The sequence below is a fragment of the Oncorhynchus tshawytscha genome, linkage group LG29 (assembly GCF_018296145.1).
Source record: "Oncorhynchus tshawytscha isolate Ot180627B linkage group LG29, Otsh_v2.0, whole genome shotgun sequence".
Lineage (NCBI taxonomy): Eukaryota > Metazoa > Chordata > Actinopteri > Salmoniformes > Salmonidae > Oncorhynchus > Oncorhynchus tshawytscha.
This window is the reverse complement of record NC_056457.1, coordinates 14,336,410-14,357,042: the sequence shown is the minus strand read 5'-3', so window position 1 is coordinate 14,357,042 and position 20,633 is coordinate 14,336,410. Positions and strand designations below refer to the sequence as shown.

Sequence of the window (20,633 nt, the reverse complement as noted above, 5' to 3'; positions counted from 1 at the left end):
AAGTCACCTCCTTGTGTGTCCCTATTGTTAATCCTCTTCATGTGTCATGTATCACAACCAATTTCGGCATGGGCCTGAAATGAACTACGGTAGAGACAAAAGAAAGTAAAAATGACAGAAAAATAGGCTTAACATTTAAATACAAATGTAAATAGCTTTGAAACCTGACTCTTATTTCTTGGCTTGACAGCTAATGTACTAGTATGAAAGAGCTGAGGGATTGTGCAAACAGTAAAAGGATTTTGTGCCGCAATAAAGGCCAGCGGTGTTAGTAGAAGCCTAGTTAATGAGTGTGTGGACATTGATAGGAGGTTCTCACTGCCTCTCCAACTTTCCCCGGCAATTACTGGACCATGAACCTCGTCGAGATTAATTAGCCAGGTTTTAATGTCACGAGGAGAGATCTGCCATTTTGCTTCGGCAGCACCTCAGCTATTCTCATCGCTTCTCTGGAAGTGGAGGATGAGGGTGGTTCTGGATACAATTACACTCATTCTCAGAGAGCAGTTTGGTTTGTTTACTAGAGAAATATATTTTCCCAGCAAAATTTGTATTTCTTATTTATGGATCACTCTGACTGATGTGTAACTGTTGTTCAGTGGATGAAGCCATACTCAAAAATCTTCATAACCAAAAGAGAATAATGACTTTACACAAACAAACATTTAATACCAATGGTCAGATGAATATCAACCTGAGTATGTCCTTCGTGTTGTTGATGATTGTAATATGACAGTTACATAGTACATACAAAAGGGAAATGAACATACATTTGTAATAAATAAATAAACAAGAGCAAATCAAATTGTATTTGTCGCATACAAAGGTTTAGCAGATGCTATTGCGGGTGGTAGCGAAATGCTTGTAACAAACAGCACATCTGGGTTAAACCATACCACATGACAAACATGAACAAGCATATTTAGTTCTATATATAGTTCTTCCTTTGGCACAAGGTAATGACTCCACAATTTAGTCTCATGTATTGGGCCGTTGGGGCTAGTTAGGAGCGTCTGAACCACGACTACATATCATGAAACCTGAGGGGACCTCTTGGCTGCATAGGAGCCATGTGGTAAATATCACCATCTAGTGGGTACAAAAGATTTATGTTATGACATCTGCAGTTGCTGTAGAAACATCACCTAAACCCAAATCCTGTCAAATAAGGAGATATATTGCACAATTCATAAGACAAAAAAAAAAAACCACATGAATTCATATGATTTATAAATTAAATGGGCCGACTTTCATTTTCAACTGCCCTCAACACACTGAATGAAAATACAAATGTACCACCCTACCCCAGAGTCTTTACCTGTTTGTTTATCTGAAAGAGACCTAAAGAACTTTCAAGAAAGAGTCTTGAATCATGGATTCCACCTCCTCCACTAACACACTGAAATCTGCTTGACACACTGTATGTTCTCCTCTACTGTTTTCCTTCAGGCACCGAAGCATGTTTTGGTGCATCCGAGGTGTGGACGCTACAGAGGCCAGCTCCCTCAGCTGGTCCACAGGATCTGAGGGGTTGTAATGAGTGTTCGGGCACCGCAGCGCTTTGAGGACGGTGGGGGCAAACTTCCCGTGGTGCGCCGTGGAACAGATCACCACTGGACACCATGGGTCTTGTAGCCGGTCGGCAACCGCCTTAGCAACGGCGGTGTGAGTGTCCATCGCGTAACCAGTTTTGGTGTGAACATTTAGGATGGCAGCCAAACATTCCTCTTCAGAGCACCAGCCAGCCACCACCTCCTCTTGGATCTTTTGGAGCAATGACTCAGAGACTTTGAAGTACTGGTCTTTCTCTAAGCGTGTGAACAGATCTCTAACAAGACAGCCATCACCACCTGAGGTGTGGTAGAGAAATCTCTCCAGGTTGGAGGATTTGAGGATGTCTATGGCTGGGGAAAGCGAGGCAATGAGGGGCTGGTTTCGGAGATCACACACCCCTGTCGTAATAAAGTCAGAAACGATTCGGTTTTGGTTGGAAGCGCAGATGATTTTTCTTATCGGGATTCCCATTTGCTTAGCGTACAGGGCTGCCATGGCATTGCCAAAGTTACCGGTAGGGATGCATACATCGATGGGCTCTCCGAACTTGATAACCCCATCTTTGAAAAGATCTAGATATGCTGAGGCGTGATAGACCACCTGGGGAGAAACAGGAGGTAAGGAAGTAATGCTACTTGAGCTGTACAACAACATACCAAGACATTAGTAGCCTAGACTGAATGAAATTAATAAATAAAACAATTGTTTAGAATAGCTATATGTATTTAATGTTCATGTAGAATGTATTCCCCCATACCCCTGTATATAATTAAGATGGGGTTGTTAATCCCCTATAATGCAAATAAAAAATAATACATCAAGCACATTTTCTGAGCCTTAAAAACACAAGTACTACTGTGTCATCTAACAGCAGGACCTCACCTGTGGTAGCAGTCTTCCCCAATTAATGGAGTTAGCAGTGCTGAGGACAGTGCCATACTCCACAGCCAAATGCCCCGTCAGACCTGAATCCCCAAACATGGTCTTAATGGCCCTCTGGCAGAAGTCAAAGTCGGATAGGACACCGACAGACCTGGCGTTGCCCTCTTTGTAGGCTGTCAACTGTCGCTTCTGGATCTCACTCACTCCTTCCTCTGGGAAGAACACCAGCACGCCGACCCTCTGCCGGTCCAGGTCATGAAGGTTGCCGAACCCACTCAGCACTGCACTGCCGGTGTCACCGGATGTTGCCACAAGGATGAGGTAGTTGCACATTTGTGGGAGACAATAGGCGAAGAGCTGAGGCATCAACTGCAAGGCCAGGTCTTTAAACGAAGCAGTGGGGCCGTGGAAGAGCTCCTGCACAAACTGGTTATGAACTAGGTGTTTCACCGGTGCAATGGCCTCGCTGGCGAAGTTAACCCCGTATGCTTTGAACACCATTCTTCTGAGATCGGTACCAGGGATGTCCATGGGGTGTATGCACTTTTCAAGCATGGCTGAGGCTCGTTCAGGATAGGACATTTCTGCTAATCTTAGCCATTCTCGTACGTCGAGCTTCGGAAAGCCTTTTTGGGGCACGTACAGTCCACCATCGGGAGCTAACCCCTCTAAAACAACGTCACTGAAGTATTTTGAATCACTAGATGATCCATTCTCCCTCCTGGTTGACACAAAGGTCTCCGATTTCGAGTTCTGGTATCTCCCCACAGCCTGAAGCACCTTCTCTGCAATCTCCTCAACAGTATCTCCAGTCCCACAGAGCACTCTAGTGTCAAGCCATTTCTCATAAAACTGCTTCCTGTAGTGTAGGATCTGCCTGATGGGTACCCCAGCCTCCTGGCCCACAATCCTGTTCACTTTCATCCTGGAGAGCCTCTGTATGATGTCATCGGTGGCTACATCCAGATACACTACCAGTCCAGTGCGTTTGAGGTGCTGCATAGCCCCAGAGTGGAGTGGGTTGGATCCTGTTAGGGAGATGACACTACCAGAGGTGGATAATTTGCACAGAGCCCGACCCTCTTCTTCCAGGAAACGTTCCCCTCCGACCTCGGCCAGCTTGTCTGCCACCGGCATCTTCCATATCGCCTCCAGGATATGGTCGTCCACGTCAATGACAGGCACTCCCAGTCGATGAGCAACAACACGCCCCACAGAGGTTTTTCCTGCTCCAGGCAGACCCATTAGCAGGATGTTTCGGTCCTCTATCTGGGGTACAGTAGAGAGCCACGATCTGGATATTGGGAAAGGGCTTGTCCGCCATCTCACAGCTTTCAGAGCAAGCTGCCGTGTGTTGTTCAACACTCCCATCGCTATAAACATTTTCACCCTTTGACGGTAGGCTACTGGAAGCATTTTGATGTGGTTGTTATGTCAAATCTGTAAGACAGATAAGATGAGACTGATTGTACAGGGTTAATGACATCAAATAATGACAGGCAATATGTTCAGTTATGTAAGTTCCTTGTCAGGAGCTGTTGAAATGTAAAATGTATGTAGCCTCTGTACATGTTGACAACAGTTACTAAGTTTAGCTGTCGCTAAGTCACTTGACCAGTGTGAATAATCATTTACACATGTTCTATTGCCCTTTTCATAACAAAGTGCTTCAAAAGCCAAAACACAAACAAACAATACATCATCATCATCAGTAGCCTAGCTACTGTATAGTTAGGTCAATCAATACAGGCCATGTCTTTGAGTGCCAAAGGTGGAGAGGGACAGTTCATGGCTTGATCAGAGGAAGGTAGTCAGGGAGATGGTTGGTGAAGAATATGATTTTAAATATTTTTAAAAGATTAATAGATCCTAGCTATCAAACTCTAGGCAGCCTTCTCCCTACAGTTCTCAGCTATAGTCCGTCACAGTGGACGCATCATAATACCCATAAAACACAGAAATGGTTCCAATGGTTTTCCCGCCATTCATTTTACAAAGAAATTACAATAATTGTGCGTTTGGTGTAGGCTTACCTTGTGACGTTTTGATAGCCGTGTAATTATTTATCGGGCAAGGTGCGTTTTATCAATGTATTAGCCTCAATTTACTCAAAGAAATGTGCATTGCTAATTATTGATAAAAGTTACCTTGTCCTAGAGCGATTTGCTCGGTTATCAAAACGTAAAGCCAGGGCAAGCCTAGATGAAACAGACCTTATATGAAGTAGTTCTAAAATAACTGATGGAAAAATGTATGTCGGATAAACAATTGGAACCATCTCTGGGTTTAATGACGCATACTGTGGTAGTCAATTAGCTTTGTCCATAAGAATAATCCCAATGCTGGGTTAAAGCTGTAATATTGAACTTTTTGGGGGACACAACGAAACTAACATAGAAATAGATCTGTCAATTTTGGTTATGGAACAGATATTTCACAACAGTTTAGATGGTACAATGATACTCCACATTATACTAGCTTGTTGTAACAAACTGGAATTAGGAAAAATATTAGAATTTTAGCAACAACGAAATGGTTGAGCGATTTCTGCATAGTGCATATTTAACGTTAAGAAACGTCAATAAATCATCGCTTGTGACAAGGCTTTCGAAACATATAGCAGTTATTATTCATCAGCGAGAAAGAATACTTCAAATGAAAAAGATACACTTACTGTAGCAATTTTGCACAGATCCATACAGCTATGGATGCCTGCCTCCATCCAACGAAACTACATTTCTACTACACTTCTGAGCATGCGATATAGCTCATTAGCACGTGGTCGCTCCTGTTTTCCGTAAACAAGCGCTGTAACATGGCGATATGGCCGTATGGGAACACAAAACACCCTATCAAGGGGTTTAATTTAGCCTTTTTATGATTATTTCTCGCTTATGGAAGATAAGGTCCTTATGCTTCCAATACCGTACCGCAAGCGATGCGTGTTAATTCATCTTCAGATCGAGCGTCAGGTAATTTTAACAAAACACCCCACTAAAGAAGCCGCCTTCGTCAAAAGACTCGTGTAATGTAATGGAACTGAGTCATGATCAAGGGCTAAATAGACCCGATAGGGTCAATACTTACATTTCTGTCTTCTAAAACACTGTTCTGTTTGACACATATATTTGGACATTCGTTTACCCATCTACTGTTTCTAGCTAGATAGGTTATTTACATAGCTACTGTACCTAGCTAGCTACAGCAACTTTTATATCAAGAGATTGCTCTCTGATATTATGTGACGCATGCATCAGTCGATAATGACTTTTAATATATTTTATACACTTGGCCTACCTGGATGATATTTTTTTTACAGTATCTTAGCTAGTAACGTTTAATTATCGGAGTAAAGCCAGAGCTGATGAAAGTAAACCAATGTCAGCCACGTTCAACTTAACCTTCTCGTCAGCAACAACAAAAAGGTACTTCCGGGTCACGGAATTTCGGACATTTTCGAAATAAATGTCCCCCACGTAATAGTAGAAAAGTGTCAATTACCTGTATTATTAATTATACAGTATATTACAAATGATTGTCTAAACATTAACAATGAATCATATTTAAGTGACATTTGCATTAAATGTATGTTTTAAAACATGTTCCAAGGTCAAAGAAATTAGGCTGGCCTTTTGCTCCACCCATTCCATTGGCGGCCACAATGTGAGTCACTTTATATGGAATACATATTGTTTTTTGAGCTAAAAATATTGTGGGTGCCACAGTAAGATTATTGTAGGGAATACTCAGTGGGGTCTGTAGAATGTATTATGGTGTCATTCAATTGCGCTCTGAATAATACGGAGTGTTGCTGGCCTTTTACCATTATTCATTGGCCACAACTCGAATCACTGTATATGGCATAGTTTTCGCATTGTCACACATTGGACGAGAAAAGTAAAGGGACAAACTGTATTTCGTAAGTACCGTGTTACATGTAAATGGGGAGAAGGCCAAACAGATAAAACGCAGATTGCATTCAAATCTTAGATGGAGGATTTTACCTCTCACTTTATCAGGAAACGTAGAAACAAGATGAATATTCTTCCCACACTGTGAACTACTAATAGCTAACAAATTAACTGTATAACGTTAGCTAGCTATGTAAACTTATTTGCATTGCACACAGCCCATGGGCATATCTACTGTATCTAACGTTAGCTAGCTTAATATTTTTCTTAAACCTATGTTTCTGTGTGGGGGATTGGGAATGTGTGGGGATACTTTGTTCCCACAACCTGGACAGTGAAAAAGACTGCACCACTGTGCACAGGGCATCTGACAGATTTTTGCACTCATGTCCTGAAATGATCTAGCTACTGTACTATATCTTCTCTTTTATTATTCCATTGTCAAGTTATATCAATGTTTAGGGCACAAGTTAAGCATGCAAAAAGTATGAATAAGGTTCCAAACAAGACTGGGGCCAACAAAAGTAGAAGTGGCCTCCAGAGAAATAACTGCTCGAGCACTCCAAGGAACCCAAACTTACCGAAAGTTAGCAATAGGGCGAGATTACATCTCAATATCACTTGAGGTCATTTCCTAAATCTAATTCTGTGTTTATATTTTTACACCACTAGAGAAACTTTTTCACATTTGTATGATACTTTGTATGATTTCACTTTTTTGGTATTTAACTCTGCAAGCATCCGTGCCTACAGGAAAACTACTACATGAAATCCCATGCAGCTGATTATCCACCCCCGTGGATCTAATTGTGCCATTCGGTGGTTTATTCAGAAGGACTGGAAAACAACAATCACCTCTTTTTAGTCACACTAATGACTTTAGCATGACCACAGCATGCTTGACTTGTTGGCTAGTTTTGAGTTTCAGCCTAAAATTGCACAAATAATCTCTCTTTCTAAAGTGGAAAAGTTGTCATAATACAGGGCGTGTTTACTTCGAGGAACACTTACTTCACCGTTATCTTGCTTGTGATTGTAGTAATTTGTTCGCTCCCCTTCAGTCCTTGTCTGCTGACTGATTTTTTTTTATTTCAACTGTCTGTCATCGCGGAAAAACATCATGGCAGAATGCGTTCCATCCAGAGCCACGGGAATGGAAGGAGGAATTGTGGTAAATAGCTTCAGACTTTGTTTTCTAGTGGTCTATGGTCTATTGTAATATACCAATATTTATCCTATCGTGATTTGTTTTCTTGAGTAACTTGTTGGAGCTGATTTCAGTTGATCAAGCACTGTCTTCAGATCATGAACTTTTTAAATTGACAGGCTACTTACAGATATAGCCTATGGGAATATTTCATGAATAAATTTATCATAACTTTGCAAGTGTTTCTTATCTTTGTTTATCATATCTTAGATTAAAGATGATTGGCCCGGATACAGTTTAGAGCTCTTCACTTATCCAGAGCATTACCGCGAAGATATAGAGAGTGTCTACATTCCACATGGGGTTATCATGGACAGGTAATATTTATTGTATAATTCTTACAAACCTTTTCACCAATTTGCTGAGGTGATCAGAAGCCAATCTACTATTCTATTTATGTTATTGTAGTTTACAATATGGAACATATGTTACTACATTACTGTGCTTAAAGGATGATCTTAAATAGGAATAGCACCCCAGTTTCTAACCCACTATTGGTCTTCTCCTGGTGCACTCATTGGCCTGTGTTCACAGTTCAGGTTTTCTACCTCATGTGGAAAGGAATGCTGGTGCGTGCCACATTTTTACCAACCAGGGAGACTTGGAGGACTTCAAGAAGTCATTGAGTTGAGAACTGTGTATTGAAAGTACACAATAAACAATACCATTGCGTGTGTGTGTGTGTGTGCATCATACACACTGCATGCCTTGGCAATTAGTGATAAAGCATCAACTCTGTGGTATCATGTGACCCCGAAATGTAATTACAAACACACACAATGCTCTGTCTGTGTAATTGTGATTTCCTGGGAATGTTTAACATGATTTGTACTGTAGGACAGAGCGCCTGGCCCGACACATCATGGATGACATTGGGGATCATGACATGGTGGTGCTGTGTGTACTGAAGGGAGGGTACAAGTTCTGTTCCGACCTGGTGGAGTTCATTAAGGTACAATGCCGCAACTCCAACAAGCACCTGGAGACCAGAGTGGAGTTTATTAGGCTTAAGAGCTACCTGGTATGTAACCCCACCCTCACACAACAACAACAACAGTAGTCAATCATTGAGTATAAATAATGTACAGTGAACAACAGTGCATCAAGTTCTTTAAGAGTCTTTTGAAAGGCTCTATCATCACATCATTTATCAATCGCTTATGATGAAGTAAAGATAAACATAGTGAATATGAGGTTCTCTAGTTTAATGTAGTTGAGGAGCACCTTGGTTGATCTCTCAATATCCTATTTATTTGTCCTTTGAAATCTTCAGCATGTATTGTTTATGCAGCTGGGCTTCCCTTCACCAGAGCAACTGGGAGGCCTGTTCAGATGCTTAAAATCTCGAAATTGTCATATTTTAGCGCTGACTTCCGACCAGAACAGTTAGGATAATACTTATTCAACATAAGAGAGGAAAATAGAAATCGAAACAACCTGTTGTTTCTGTTATTAATAATTGGTTCATGTTTGGAGATGGAAGAGTATATACAGTGCCTTGCGAAAGTATTCGGCCCCCTTGAACTTTGCGACCTTTTGCCACATTTCAGGCTTCAAACATAAATATATAAAACTGTAATTTTTTGTGAAGAATCAACAACAAGCGGGATACAATCATGAAGTGGAACGACATTTATTGGATATTTCAAACTTTTTTTAACAAATCAAAAACTGAAAAATTGGGCGTGCAAAATTATTCAGCCCCCTTAAGTTAATACTTTGTAGCGCCACCTTTTGCTGCGATTACAGCTGTAAGTCGCTTGGGGTATGTCTATCAGTTTTGCACATCGAGAGACTGAAATTTTTTCCCATTCCTCCTTGCAAAACAGCTCGAGGTTGGATGGAGAGCATTTGTGAACAGCAGTTTTCAGTTCTTTCCACAGATTCTCGATTGGATTCAGGTCTGGACTTTGACTTGGCCATTCTAACACCTGGATATGTTTATTTTTGAACCATTCCATTGTAGATTTTGCTTTATGTTTTGGATCATTGTCTTGTTGGAAGACAAATCTCCGTCCCAGTCTCAGGTCTTTTGCAGACTCCATCAGGTTTTCTTCCAGAATGGTCCTGTATTTGGCTTCATCCATCTTCCCATCAATTTTAACCATCTTCCCTGTCCCTGCTGAAGAAAAACAGGCCCAAACCATGATGCTGCCACCACCATGTTTGACAGTGGGGATGGTGTGTTCAGGGTGATGAGCTGTGTTGCTTTTACGCCAAACATAACGTTTTGCATTGTTGCCAAAAAGTTCAATTTTGGTTTCATCTGACCAGAGCACCTTCTTCCACATGTTTGGTGTCTCCCAGGTGGCTTGTGGCAAACTTTAAACGACACTTTTTATGGATATCTTTAAGAAATGGCTTTCTTCTTGCCACTCTTCCATAAAGGCCAGATTTGTGCAATATACGACTGATTGTTGTCCTATGGACAGAGTCTCCCACCTCAGCTGTAGATCTCTGCAGTTCATCCAGAGTGATCATGGGCCTCTTGGCTGCATCTCTGATCAGTCTTCTCCTTGTATGAGCTGAAAGTTTAGAGGGATGGCCAGGTCTTGGTAGATTTGCATTTGCTTAGGCATGTGTGCGGATGCTCGGCCATTGAAACCCATTTCATGAAGCTCCCGACGAACAGTTCTTGTGCTGACGTTGCTTCCAGAGGCAGTTTGGAACTCAGTAGTGAGTGTTGAAACCAAGTACAGATGATTTTTATGCGCTACATGCTTCAGCACTCGGCGGTCTCATTCCTTGAGTTTATGTGGCCTACCACTTTGCGGCTGAGCCGTTGTTGTCCTAGACGTTTCCACTTCACAATAACAGCACTTACAGTTGACTGGGACAGCTTGAGTAGGGCAGAAATTTGACGAACTGACTTGTTGGAAAGGTGGCATCCTATGACGGTGCCTTCAGTACGGGCCATTCTACTGCCAATGTTTATCTATGGAGATTGCATGGCTGTGTGCTCGATTTTATATAATTGTCAGCAACAGGTGTGGCTGAAATAGCCGAATCCACAAATTTGAAGGGATGTCCACATACTTTTGTATATATAGTGTACTTTAGGATTGTTCGATATGAGCGCTAGGAAATTAGTTTAAGGAAATTAAACGTGAAATGAGAAATTATTGTAAATTATTACAATTTCAGTCCCCTCATTGTTCGCTATGCTATGAAAGGACATGCATTTATTTCACATCGATTTAAGGCAGCCCCCCGCACATTTCTGATTGAGGGGTTGGGTTAAATGTAAATAAATAAAGACCAATTTCAGTTGAATGCATTCAGTTGTGCAACTGACTAGATATCCCCTGTCCCTCTCACTTGGGATTTTGTATTTTGGCTAACTCAGCATCTGAAATATCTGACTCCAGCATGATTGTAGAATTGAGCTGACCTGAATGCATTAGCTCCATTGTTACTGCCCTTCATTCTCACCTTTTCCCATTCCATCTAAAGCCTCACTGTCTAAATGATAGTGATTACGTAGACACTAGACAGTCACCGTCATGGAAAATTCACTGATCTGTGCAGCGTAGTTGTCCTGGATGTCATGTTTGGGGACATCTCTGTGAGGTTATCTGTGTCTTGCCTCTGTCCAGGACAGAATGGTGACTGTTCACACACTCAAAAAAGTTTTTTTTTTTTTTTCTTCTCTAGAATGACCAATCAACAGAGGACCTGCACATAATAGGAAGTCAAGATCTATCTGTTCTACGAGGCAAGGTATGTACGTGCCTAAATAAATTGTAATAATTTTATATGAACATGTGTTCAAACCTGATTTCTTTCTGTAAATAATCTTTCCATTTTTATCCCTCTCTGGGAAATTAGATTCTATGCATTCAGATACACTTTTTTCTAAAGAATTTGAGCATTAACAACGTTTTTTGATATAAGGTCATAACTAGCCACAAGGGGGAGTGCTCAGCTCTGCTGTTGAGCGTCGACAGGGCTCTTGGAAATGTGTGCTCATTTGGGTGGTGAAGGAAGAAAGAGAAAGACATGTACACACTTTAAAGACAAATTCAGATAAGGTATACGATCTATAAGAAGATATAAGAAGATTGAGCTGAAGGATGAACTACCCTGTTATATTTCACATAGGTGTGGCCCTCTATGTCTAAGCAGTGGTCCCAGTGGTCCCACAAGGCATAGTAGATCCATCTCATGAAAATACTTTCTTTTTTTAAAATCTATGGCGTGAGGCAAAGGCTAGGTCTTTCCACAAGAGACAGATAGTTTAAGACATTCCTGTGTAGAACTGTCTCTACTGAACTACATTTATGGACTGGAGCAAAGAGAGTGAACCCAGTGACTGGGTGTCATCCTGCGTTCATTCGGCGCGTCATACATTTTTGGGTCTTCCCCGACAACCATCCTCTTTGTGTGCCCTTCATAAGAGTCACTTTGTCAGTGTGGTGTAGCCATCACCAGGTTGAGAATGAATCACTAATCTAGTCCTGTGGACAGTACAGAAATGGTTGCACCAGGAATATCCTCTTTCTGAGGAAATACTTGACGATAAAAATAGGGTTTTGGTGGACCATCATCAACCCCACACTGTAACCTAACCCATATAAAAGACAATGAAAGATTTAATGGAGTTTAAGTCAAGGGTGCTCAAGAGGATGGTATGTGACTGGTGTTGGAATTGACACCCCCATCTAGATAGAATGTAGTCTTACAGCACATAGTTACTGTCTCTATCTCAGTAGTAAGGCATATTTTAGGAGTCAGAAGAGGACAGCAGGCAATGTCATGAGGAGTTAAAAAATTTTTTTTTTTACATACAACTGAACAGGCAAAAACCTTACCTAAGATTTGTTTTTGCTTAGGGTTAGGAGGTCAACAAGAATACCTGTCTGTCTAACCCAGCAAATTTACACAAGTCAGGAACATTAATCTTCACTAAGGGTAACTAGATGGCTGCCATTAATCTTCACTAAATGGCTGCCATCTCAGCGTCATGCCGTCACCCCATGGCACAGCTGAGTGGTGCCAGTCATTGGGGCATGTGCCAGTCATAAGGGGTGCCAGTTATTAGGCACAAGGACTCTGGCCAACCGTCAACTAGCATTATTGGCAATGGCATACCATTTACAGCACTTGCTTTTCCTAATCCCAAATGTCATCATGGAAAGTCGAGGAGTGTTAAAGTTCAAATGCATAACACTGCTGCAAATATGTAAGTTGGATAGGTTCAAGAACAGATCTGTCAAATGACTTGATTTTGCAGGAATCTCTGCATGGGGTAGAGTTTCTATAGCCTACCTCCCTTCCCAGTCCATCATCAACAGAAGGGAGGCATGTACAGGATTTTATTTGAGATTTCAGCAATAGGACAGATAGCAGTATGAGGGCAAAAGCCTTTGGGAGTAGTGGAGGGGGTTAGAATGATGTAGTACATTGTCTGGTAGAATAATGCACCTATTACCTCCAAGTGTTTGTGTTTCGTATCTTTAACATTCTTGAGGGGAAATGTAATCCATATCGAATAAGGTCATATAAAAATCACTAATGTAGTTGTTTGAGGCTGTTTTGTGCACATCTTTTCCATGGGGCAAAGCAGGTTAGTTCTGCTCAAGGTTTCCATGTTGTCTCGCTCTCTCTACTACACTAAACAAAAATATAAATGCAACATGTGAAGTGTTGGTCCCATGTTTCATGAGCTAAAATAAAAGACCCCAGAAATGTTCCATTCTCACAAAAAGCTTATTTCTCTCAAATGATATGCACGAAGTTGTTTACATCCCTTTTAGTGAACATTTCTCCTTTGCCAAGATAATCCATCCACCTGACAAGTGTTGCATAACAAGAAGCTGATTAAACAGCATGATCATTACACAGGTGCACCTTGTGCTGGGGGAAAAGAAAACAACACTCTAAAATGTGATGTTTTGTCACACAACACAATGCCACAGATGTCTCAAGTTATGAGGGCGCGTGAAATTGGCTTGCTGACTGCAGGAATGTCCAGCAGAGCTGTTGCCAGATAGTTTAATGTTAATTTATTTACCATAAGCTGCTTCCAATGTAGTTTTAGAGAATTTGGCACTACAACAACGAGCCTCACAACCGCAGACCATGTGTATGGCTTCGTGTGGGCGAGCGGTTTGCTGATGTCAACGTTGTGAACAGAGTGTCCCATGGTGGCGGTGGGGTTATGGTATGGGCAGGCATAAGCTACAGACAACGAACAGAATTGCATTTTATCAATAGCAAAAATACTGTGACGAGATGTGACCAACAGATGCATATCTGTATTCCCAGTCGTAAAATCCATAGATTAGGGCCTAATGAATTCATTTCAGTTGACTGATTTCCTCATATGAACTGTAACTCAGTAAAATCATTGAAATTGTTGCTGTTGCGTTTTAGATTTTTGTTCAGCATAGTTACGTATCCTTACTCCCTGTTCATAGCGTTACATAACTCGGTTCAGGTGTAGCGTGTAGGCCCACAACATTGGCCTCCTGCCTGCATTCTCTCAGAGCACTCGCCTCAAACCATAGATACACTCCACCAGCCAGACAAAGAGCCTCATACACAGCCAAGGGGGAAAAGGCTGTCATTTGAACCCCTGCACCAGAGAAAGTGTCCAACTGTAATTATCTTTACTGTCTAAGACATTTGGAAGTGCCTTTGGCTCAATGTTAGGAACAACCATATATTATGAGGGAGTATAATGACATGTCTGTGTGTCTCTAAGGGACTAAAATTAGATCCAAGATTGTCACTATAGCTACAGTCTAAGAAGTGAGAAGTCAAACTCCCAAGTATTTGCCCCTATGTTTGAATGGAAGTTGTTGTGATGTTGCAGTTCAGAGATATTAAAAATGGGTTTCTCTCTTCTTCTTTTTGTTTTTTTACATGGCACAAAGAATGTCTTGATTGTAGAGGTAAGTGACTGCATCATCTCACGGTACAGTATTGCAAATGCCTTGAATTTGCCTTGATGCCTTGAATAAAGTCATAGACTGTTCACTCTGCTACTGCAAGGCAAGCAGTACCGATGCACCAAGTCTGGAACCAACAGGACCTTGAACAGCTTCCGCCCACAAGCTATAAGACTGCTAAACAGTTAGTTCACCAAATAGCTACCCAGACTATCTGCATTGACCCTTTATGCACTAACTTTTTTTGACTCATCACATCAGCTGCTGCTACTGTTTACTACCTGTCACTTTATTCCTAGTTATATGTACATGCAGTGTCTACCTCAATTACCTCGTACCCCTGCACTTCGACTCGGCATTGGTACCAATTGTACATAGCCAAGTTATCGTTACTCATTGTGTATCTATTAGTACGTGTTTGACTTTTTAAATGATTTCCCTCTGCATTGTTGGGAAGGGCCCTTAAGTAAGCATTTCACTGTTAGTCCACTCCTGTTGTTTACAAAGTACAGTTGAAAAAGTATTTGCCCACTCACTGATTTTCTCTAATTTTACATGATTTTGATACTGAATGTTATCAGATCTTCAACCAAAACCTAATATTAGCTAAAGGGAACATGAGTTTACAAAAAAAAATATATACCTATTTTATTAATTAACAAAGTTATGCAACATCCAATTCCACTGTGTGAAAAAGGAATTGCTCCTTTACACTCAATATCTGGTTGTGCCACCTTTAGCTGCAATGACTGCATCCAAATGCTTCCTGTAGTTGTTGATCAGTCTCTCCCATCGCTGTGGAGGAATTTTGTCCGACTCTTGCATGCAGAACTGCTTTAACTCAGCGACATTTGTGGGTTTTCAAGCATGAACTGCTTGTTTCAAGTCCTTCCACAACATCTCAATTGGGATTAGGTCTGAACTTTGCCTAGGCCATTGCAAAATGTCAAATTGGTTGCTTTTTAACCATTTTCATGTAGAGTTGATTGTGTGTTTTCGATCATTGTCTTGCTCCATGACCCAGCTGCTTATAAATAAATATGACATTTAAATATGAAAATATTGCATTTCTTCACTTATTCTCATTCACTATTTTGATAATCAGGTCTTAAATTATGCAATAACAGCCAAATGGCAAGGGATTGATAAATTGCATAGATTACATCATAACATATAACATGTCTATCATTGCATACAGGCAATAATTGCTTTAAATGAATAGTTTTCCTCCTACCCTCCAACCTCCTGGTGCACATAGGCCAGACCTCTCTTTTTTGTATTTTTCCCCCCTTTGAGATGTTTCAGATGTGAAAGTTTCCAGACTGATGTCATCCATGCATAAACACTAGGCCTTCACCACATGATGGCTGTTTAGCCCCACTCTAGAGGAATAACAGCATCTAAGATTCAATCAATATTCTAGATGGGCTGTGTGACACACACACACACACAATTGCATGAATCTTGTCACATTGCATTCTGTACTTCTATATAATTAGTGTAGTTCTCAGATCTCAAGGAACAATTTCAAAGCAAAACATTGTCATTGATATCTGTAGAAAATATATATGGATTAATTTACGGTATAGCGATTTGCTATTGCGATCCATTCTCTTCTGAGAGCAGTCCACATTTACGGCCCTCCCTTTATCCCCCTTCTTTCCCCTGCCTCTAGGCTATAGTCGACACAGGAAAGACAATGAAGGCGCTTCTGAAGCATGTGGAGGCCTTTGAACCCAAGATGGTAAAGGTCGCCGGGTGAGTCAGTCTGTCAGAGCTCTCCATGTCCACGGGGGGGGGGCGGCTGTCACAGGAACAAGATGTCACTCTTCCGTAGTTACTATAGATATGCATGCCTCCAGTCACCATACTTCAACTTGAATTTGTCTTCTGTTTTATGTCAAGTTTGCAATTGTGTTTCATTGCTTGAATACTGTTAGTATTGCATTTGTTTTCATAAATCAATCCATATGTATTGCACAATATTGTTTTGATTTAGAATGGTATAGGTACTGTACTGTTTGCCCTTAGTTTCCCCCTTTGAAGCTTCCGTAATCAGTGTTGTTCCTGTCTGAAGGATAAGAATAGCTTCCCTGTTGCCATCTTCACTATAATGTAGTCATGCACTGCTTATGTAGTTTCACTGTACATTTTTTTCCATCCGAGTTCAAATCGCTTCTGCATGATTCATTGCAAATTATTGTGGATATTAGCTTCGTTAATGGTTGTACTGTCGTGTCTGTTTCAGTCTGCTGGTGAAAAGGGTCTCTAATGTGGTTGGAAGCCTTCCAGACTGTAAGTGCGTCTCTGTTTAATGCCATCCAGGAGGTCACTCATCCTTCATTCAGCCGTCAGAACAAGATTTATACTGTACATGTCATGTTACTCATATCTCAGTCTAAAGCCCAGGTGGTTTAGAATGAGGTAGCATTTTAAAAGTTCTATGTTCATTGTTTAATTCATTTCAAGGTTCTTTGTTTGAGGTTGGTGTTTGATCGTGAGACTTTTCAAGAAGATTCTCTGTTATACAGACCTGATATAACCCCGGGCACTGACTCAAGTTTGAATTGATGGTTTATTCAGGCCATCTCTACATATATCTACTTTTCTGTGTCTGTATTTATCTCAACAGATGTGGGGTTTGAAATTCCCAACCGTTTTGTCGTGGGCTATGCTTTGGACTACAACGAGTATTTCCGTGACCTGAATGTAAGGCTCTACTTTTATTTCTGAACGACACATGACCTTTTAGTTTAAAGTGCTGTTTGAAAGGGATGAAAGAGCCGGGAGCTGAGAGTAAACATAGTCAAAGAGACACTTCTCTCCCTGAAATCTAAACTCACCCAGGTATCCTCTCTGTCGTGTGTGTGTGTCTTTCTCTGTGTGTGTGTGTGCGAGCGCGGGTGCGGGTGCTTCTTGGGGCGCATGGGCCTTCGAGAGTTTGTGTGTTCGGGGTTGTGTATGTGTGCACTGTATGTTTTGGAATACCTGTATGTTTTCCTGACCTCTTGCGCTGTGCCCCATGCCAACACTCCTATGTTAAATTGAGTTACAGTGTTCTTATTTTAAATGTACTGCCCTTATTTTAAATGTACTACTCAGATTTGTCTGAAACACAGCACCCCAGACACACAACCACCGTGTGTGTGTGTGTGTGTGTGTGTGTGTGTGTGTGTGTGTGTGTGTGTGTGTGTGTGTGTGTGTGTGTGTGTGTGTGTGTGTGTGTGTGTGTGTGTGTGTGTGTGTGTGTGTGGTATTCATCACAGAAATTGGGCGGAAGGTGAAGAGAGGGATGTTAGGGTTAGGATCTGCTTATCTGGCAGAGTGAGTCATCTTAATTCCCCACTTAACGACTATTAGTATTACCAGTTAGCACATGCTACATATCAGTACAGTCATATGATTGTTATCAAGGAAGTGTTCATTTATCAGTTTGAGATTGACCTTGGATGACCTTTGAACTTTTAATCTTAAAATGATGTAAAGTTCAGTGCATTAGCATAATGGAGAGGCGAGATGATTCCTGTCATATGGGGAAAGTCTGACCTTGCTTTCCCAAATTCACATCCCTCCACAATCTCTAATCAGCTCAAAACATTTATCTTCTGAGGGCTCGTCATCACCGTGGTATTTCAACCCTCCAGCAGATAAAACACAACAGATTACTAATTTATGTTCTGTAAACATGGGGGATTAAAACATATTTCAGTGACGGTCTATAAACGATCAAAGTGTTGCTCGCTTGATTTAACATCTGACTGAGGGGAACAACCCTCTTTCTCTTCCTCCCTCCAGCATATCTGTGTCATAAGTGAGATTGGAAAGGTGAAGTACAAGATTTGAAGAGAAGTCAACACATACATGGGTTGTTCAGAGTTGCAGTTTTCAACTTGTGGCTGCAAGTGCCTTCCCTTCTCATATCTTCTTCCGTGCTCTGTTGAGGATTATTGTTAGTTTATTAATTTCATATGAAGAAACACACCTTGCATGTGCTTTATGCAAAAACAAATATGAGATCTGTGTTATTCATGCTACATACAACCTTGATTGCCACATTTTAAGAGGTTTTTTTTTTTACATATGCTATTGTTTTTGTAAACATCATATTACATTGTTGACAGAATATGCTTTTACATAATATGCATTTATATGTATTTGTAAAATACTAATTTTGTCCCCAATGATCTAATATGTGCAAAGCTCAAAGAAATAAACTATGCAATTTTAAATAACAAATTATTTGTGCCTGCGTCCGTGAAGAGAAAGTGTCAGGGTTATCAGTGGCCGAGTGCTTTTGATTGAAAGAGAAGAGGTTTGAAGAAGGAGTTGAATGTTGACTTAAAAAGGGAGCACCTGAAATGTATGTTATGTCTTTTCTACCCAGCTGTTGATGCAAAACAACACTGCCTGTTTAGCTTCAGTGTCATTTGAGCTAACTCCGTTTATTATCTGGCATAAGTTCACTTTCTCTCGCTTTGTCTTTCTGTCTTTTATCTTAGTAAATCATTATATGTTATGATCAAATTTGGAATCAAACATGAAACCTTCCTGGAAAGCCACAAAACATGGTTTGCATTAGCTCGAAGTTAGCTCAACTATGCAAGGAGGCAACGACTATCCAAAAATGTATGTTGCTATACAGTATATACAATGAAACAGGAAAATAATGATCCATTGGGAAGATTTTAGTGCAAACCAGACCTCCTGGTTTTCTCTCTAATGTGTGGGTGGGTGTTTGTGTGTGTTGTGTAGAGGGGTACATGAGGGGTCAAGTAATAGGAACAAAGTGTTTCTGCCCAGAGAGCATAGTGAGTGAAAAGAACATCACAAAGGAACTGTATGTCCGGATAAGTACTCACCAAGCACTTCCATCTAACGAATAGCGATGCAGTGGACCTATTTATTTTCAGCAATGATTTTACTTTAACTTCCAGCAAACGTAGCTGAACTCAAACAATTTGAACCAATAACTGACATGGCTTTCAGGATCTTTTAAACAGTGTTGCAGTGCGGTGTTGTCGGATTGATATGGATAATGAATGTACTAAGAAACCCTAATAGCTTATGACAAAAATCTCTATGCACATATTCTATCCAAACATCAAGCCATCAATAAATAATCACAGAGGAATTCAAATAAATCTAAAATTCCTTTCAGGGTTTCACCCATTTCATCCACTGACAGATCTGAAAGTGTCGTTAAACTCAAATCATCTGTCGTCAGCACTAATCATAACGAACACAATGGTCGGTTGGAGCTTGGAGACAGACAGCTGTATGATGGTGTGGTGTGGTGGAGACTAGAGAGCCAAATGGTTCTCTTTGCTACTCCAAGCCTGTGTTCCATGAGTCAGTGTGGGCGTCAGCTGGGCACTTGGATGAAAATGCCAGGACTCGCTTTCACCATCTGTCACCAGTTAGTTCTCCTCCTGTTCTGAGTCCACTCCCTTAGTTGTATGTTTGGCTGTTCGGTTCATACAATTATTATTTCCTTTAAACTTAGGTTATTTTTTTATTTTTTTACAATAATGAGGTTGTGACCTGTCTTATACTGTTGCATTGTGGGAAATTATATCAGGCCTAACTTTGGAAAGTTGTTTACAGTAATAAGGCTGTTCCTCATGTCTGTAGGCTTTTCTGTTGGATGTTTTTAATCTCCAAACTAATGAATAGAGTACAAGATGTTCAAAGGAAAATCTGTGCTCCACCCGTGGTGTTGGTTTACAAGCCTCCCCATATTCTCCTGGGATGTGTATTTGTCTCTGGGTGACTAAAAGTCAATTGTGCATATCACTGGACTACACTTCCCAACATGCTTCACTTCACACAGCATGCACTTGGGGAGAGTTGTCATGTGGCCATGCACACTTGCCTCTTAATCACTTGAAAAACTAAACAGACATTACATAAACAAATGCACATGACCCACACATACATATACACACATCTAAGAAAAACATTGGCTTAATCTAGAATGAATTCCAGGCACTCAGCTGCTCTGTCATTAACACAGCATGATGGGCCAACTGAAAGAATGAGAGACCATACAGGCTGTCGGTGGACTCTCCGTTCACTGACCGTCACGTTACTTCTCTCAGGTACTTTAGGAGTCATTGACTTCACCCTTCAACCCCGTCCCCTTCAATGCTTTGTAATCCTCCATTTGCAGACCACCGTAGTTTGTGG

General features: G+C 40.9%; 2 protein-coding genes across 7 annotated transcripts; one reads left to right on the top strand and one right to left on the bottom strand.

Annotated features, from left to right (window-relative positions):
- Positions 1–459: 459 nt before the first annotated feature.
- LOC112227884 (threonine synthase-like 1) lies at positions 460–6,058 on the bottom strand. 3 transcript variants are annotated; one of them, XM_024392858.2, is made up of 3 exons: positions 5,524–6,058; positions 2,437–3,876; positions 460–2,154 (listed from the first exon to the last, which is right to left on the bottom strand). In XM_024392858.2, exons 2-3 carry the CDS (start codon positions 3,850–3,852, stop codon positions 1,342–1,344), a joined length of 2,229 nt encoding a protein of 742 aa, XP_024248626.1. In that variant the 5' UTR covers positions 3,853–3,876; positions 5,524–6,058; the 3' UTR covers positions 460–1,341. The 3 variants fall into 3 exon arrangements, with proteins under 3 accessions (XP_024248626.1, XP_024248627.1, XP_024248625.1); XM_024392859.2 differs by having other exon boundaries at positions 5,734–6,058; XM_024392857.2 differs by lacking the exon at positions 5,524–6,058 and adding an exon at positions 5,111–5,249.
- On the top strand, positions 5,270–18,683 carry LOC112227885 (hypoxanthine-guanine phosphoribosyltransferase-like). Of its 4 annotated transcripts, XM_042308411.1 has the most exons (11): positions 5,270–5,408; positions 7,475–7,518; positions 7,765–7,871; positions 8,094–8,180; positions 8,392–8,575; positions 11,209–11,274; positions 14,433–14,450; positions 16,123–16,205; positions 16,696–16,742; positions 17,080–17,156; positions 18,243–18,683. In XM_042308411.1, exons 1-11 carry the CDS (start codon positions 5,375–5,377, stop codon positions 18,288–18,290), a joined length of 795 nt encoding a protein of 264 aa, XP_042164345.1. In that variant the 5' UTR covers positions 5,270–5,374; the 3' UTR covers positions 18,291–18,683. The 4 variants fall into 4 exon arrangements, with proteins under 4 accessions (XP_042164345.1, XP_024248628.1, XP_042164347.1 ...); XM_024392860.2 differs by lacking the exon at positions 8,094–8,180; XM_042308413.1 differs by lacking the exon at positions 14,433–14,450.
- Positions 18,684–20,633: the final 1,950 nt, after the last annotated feature.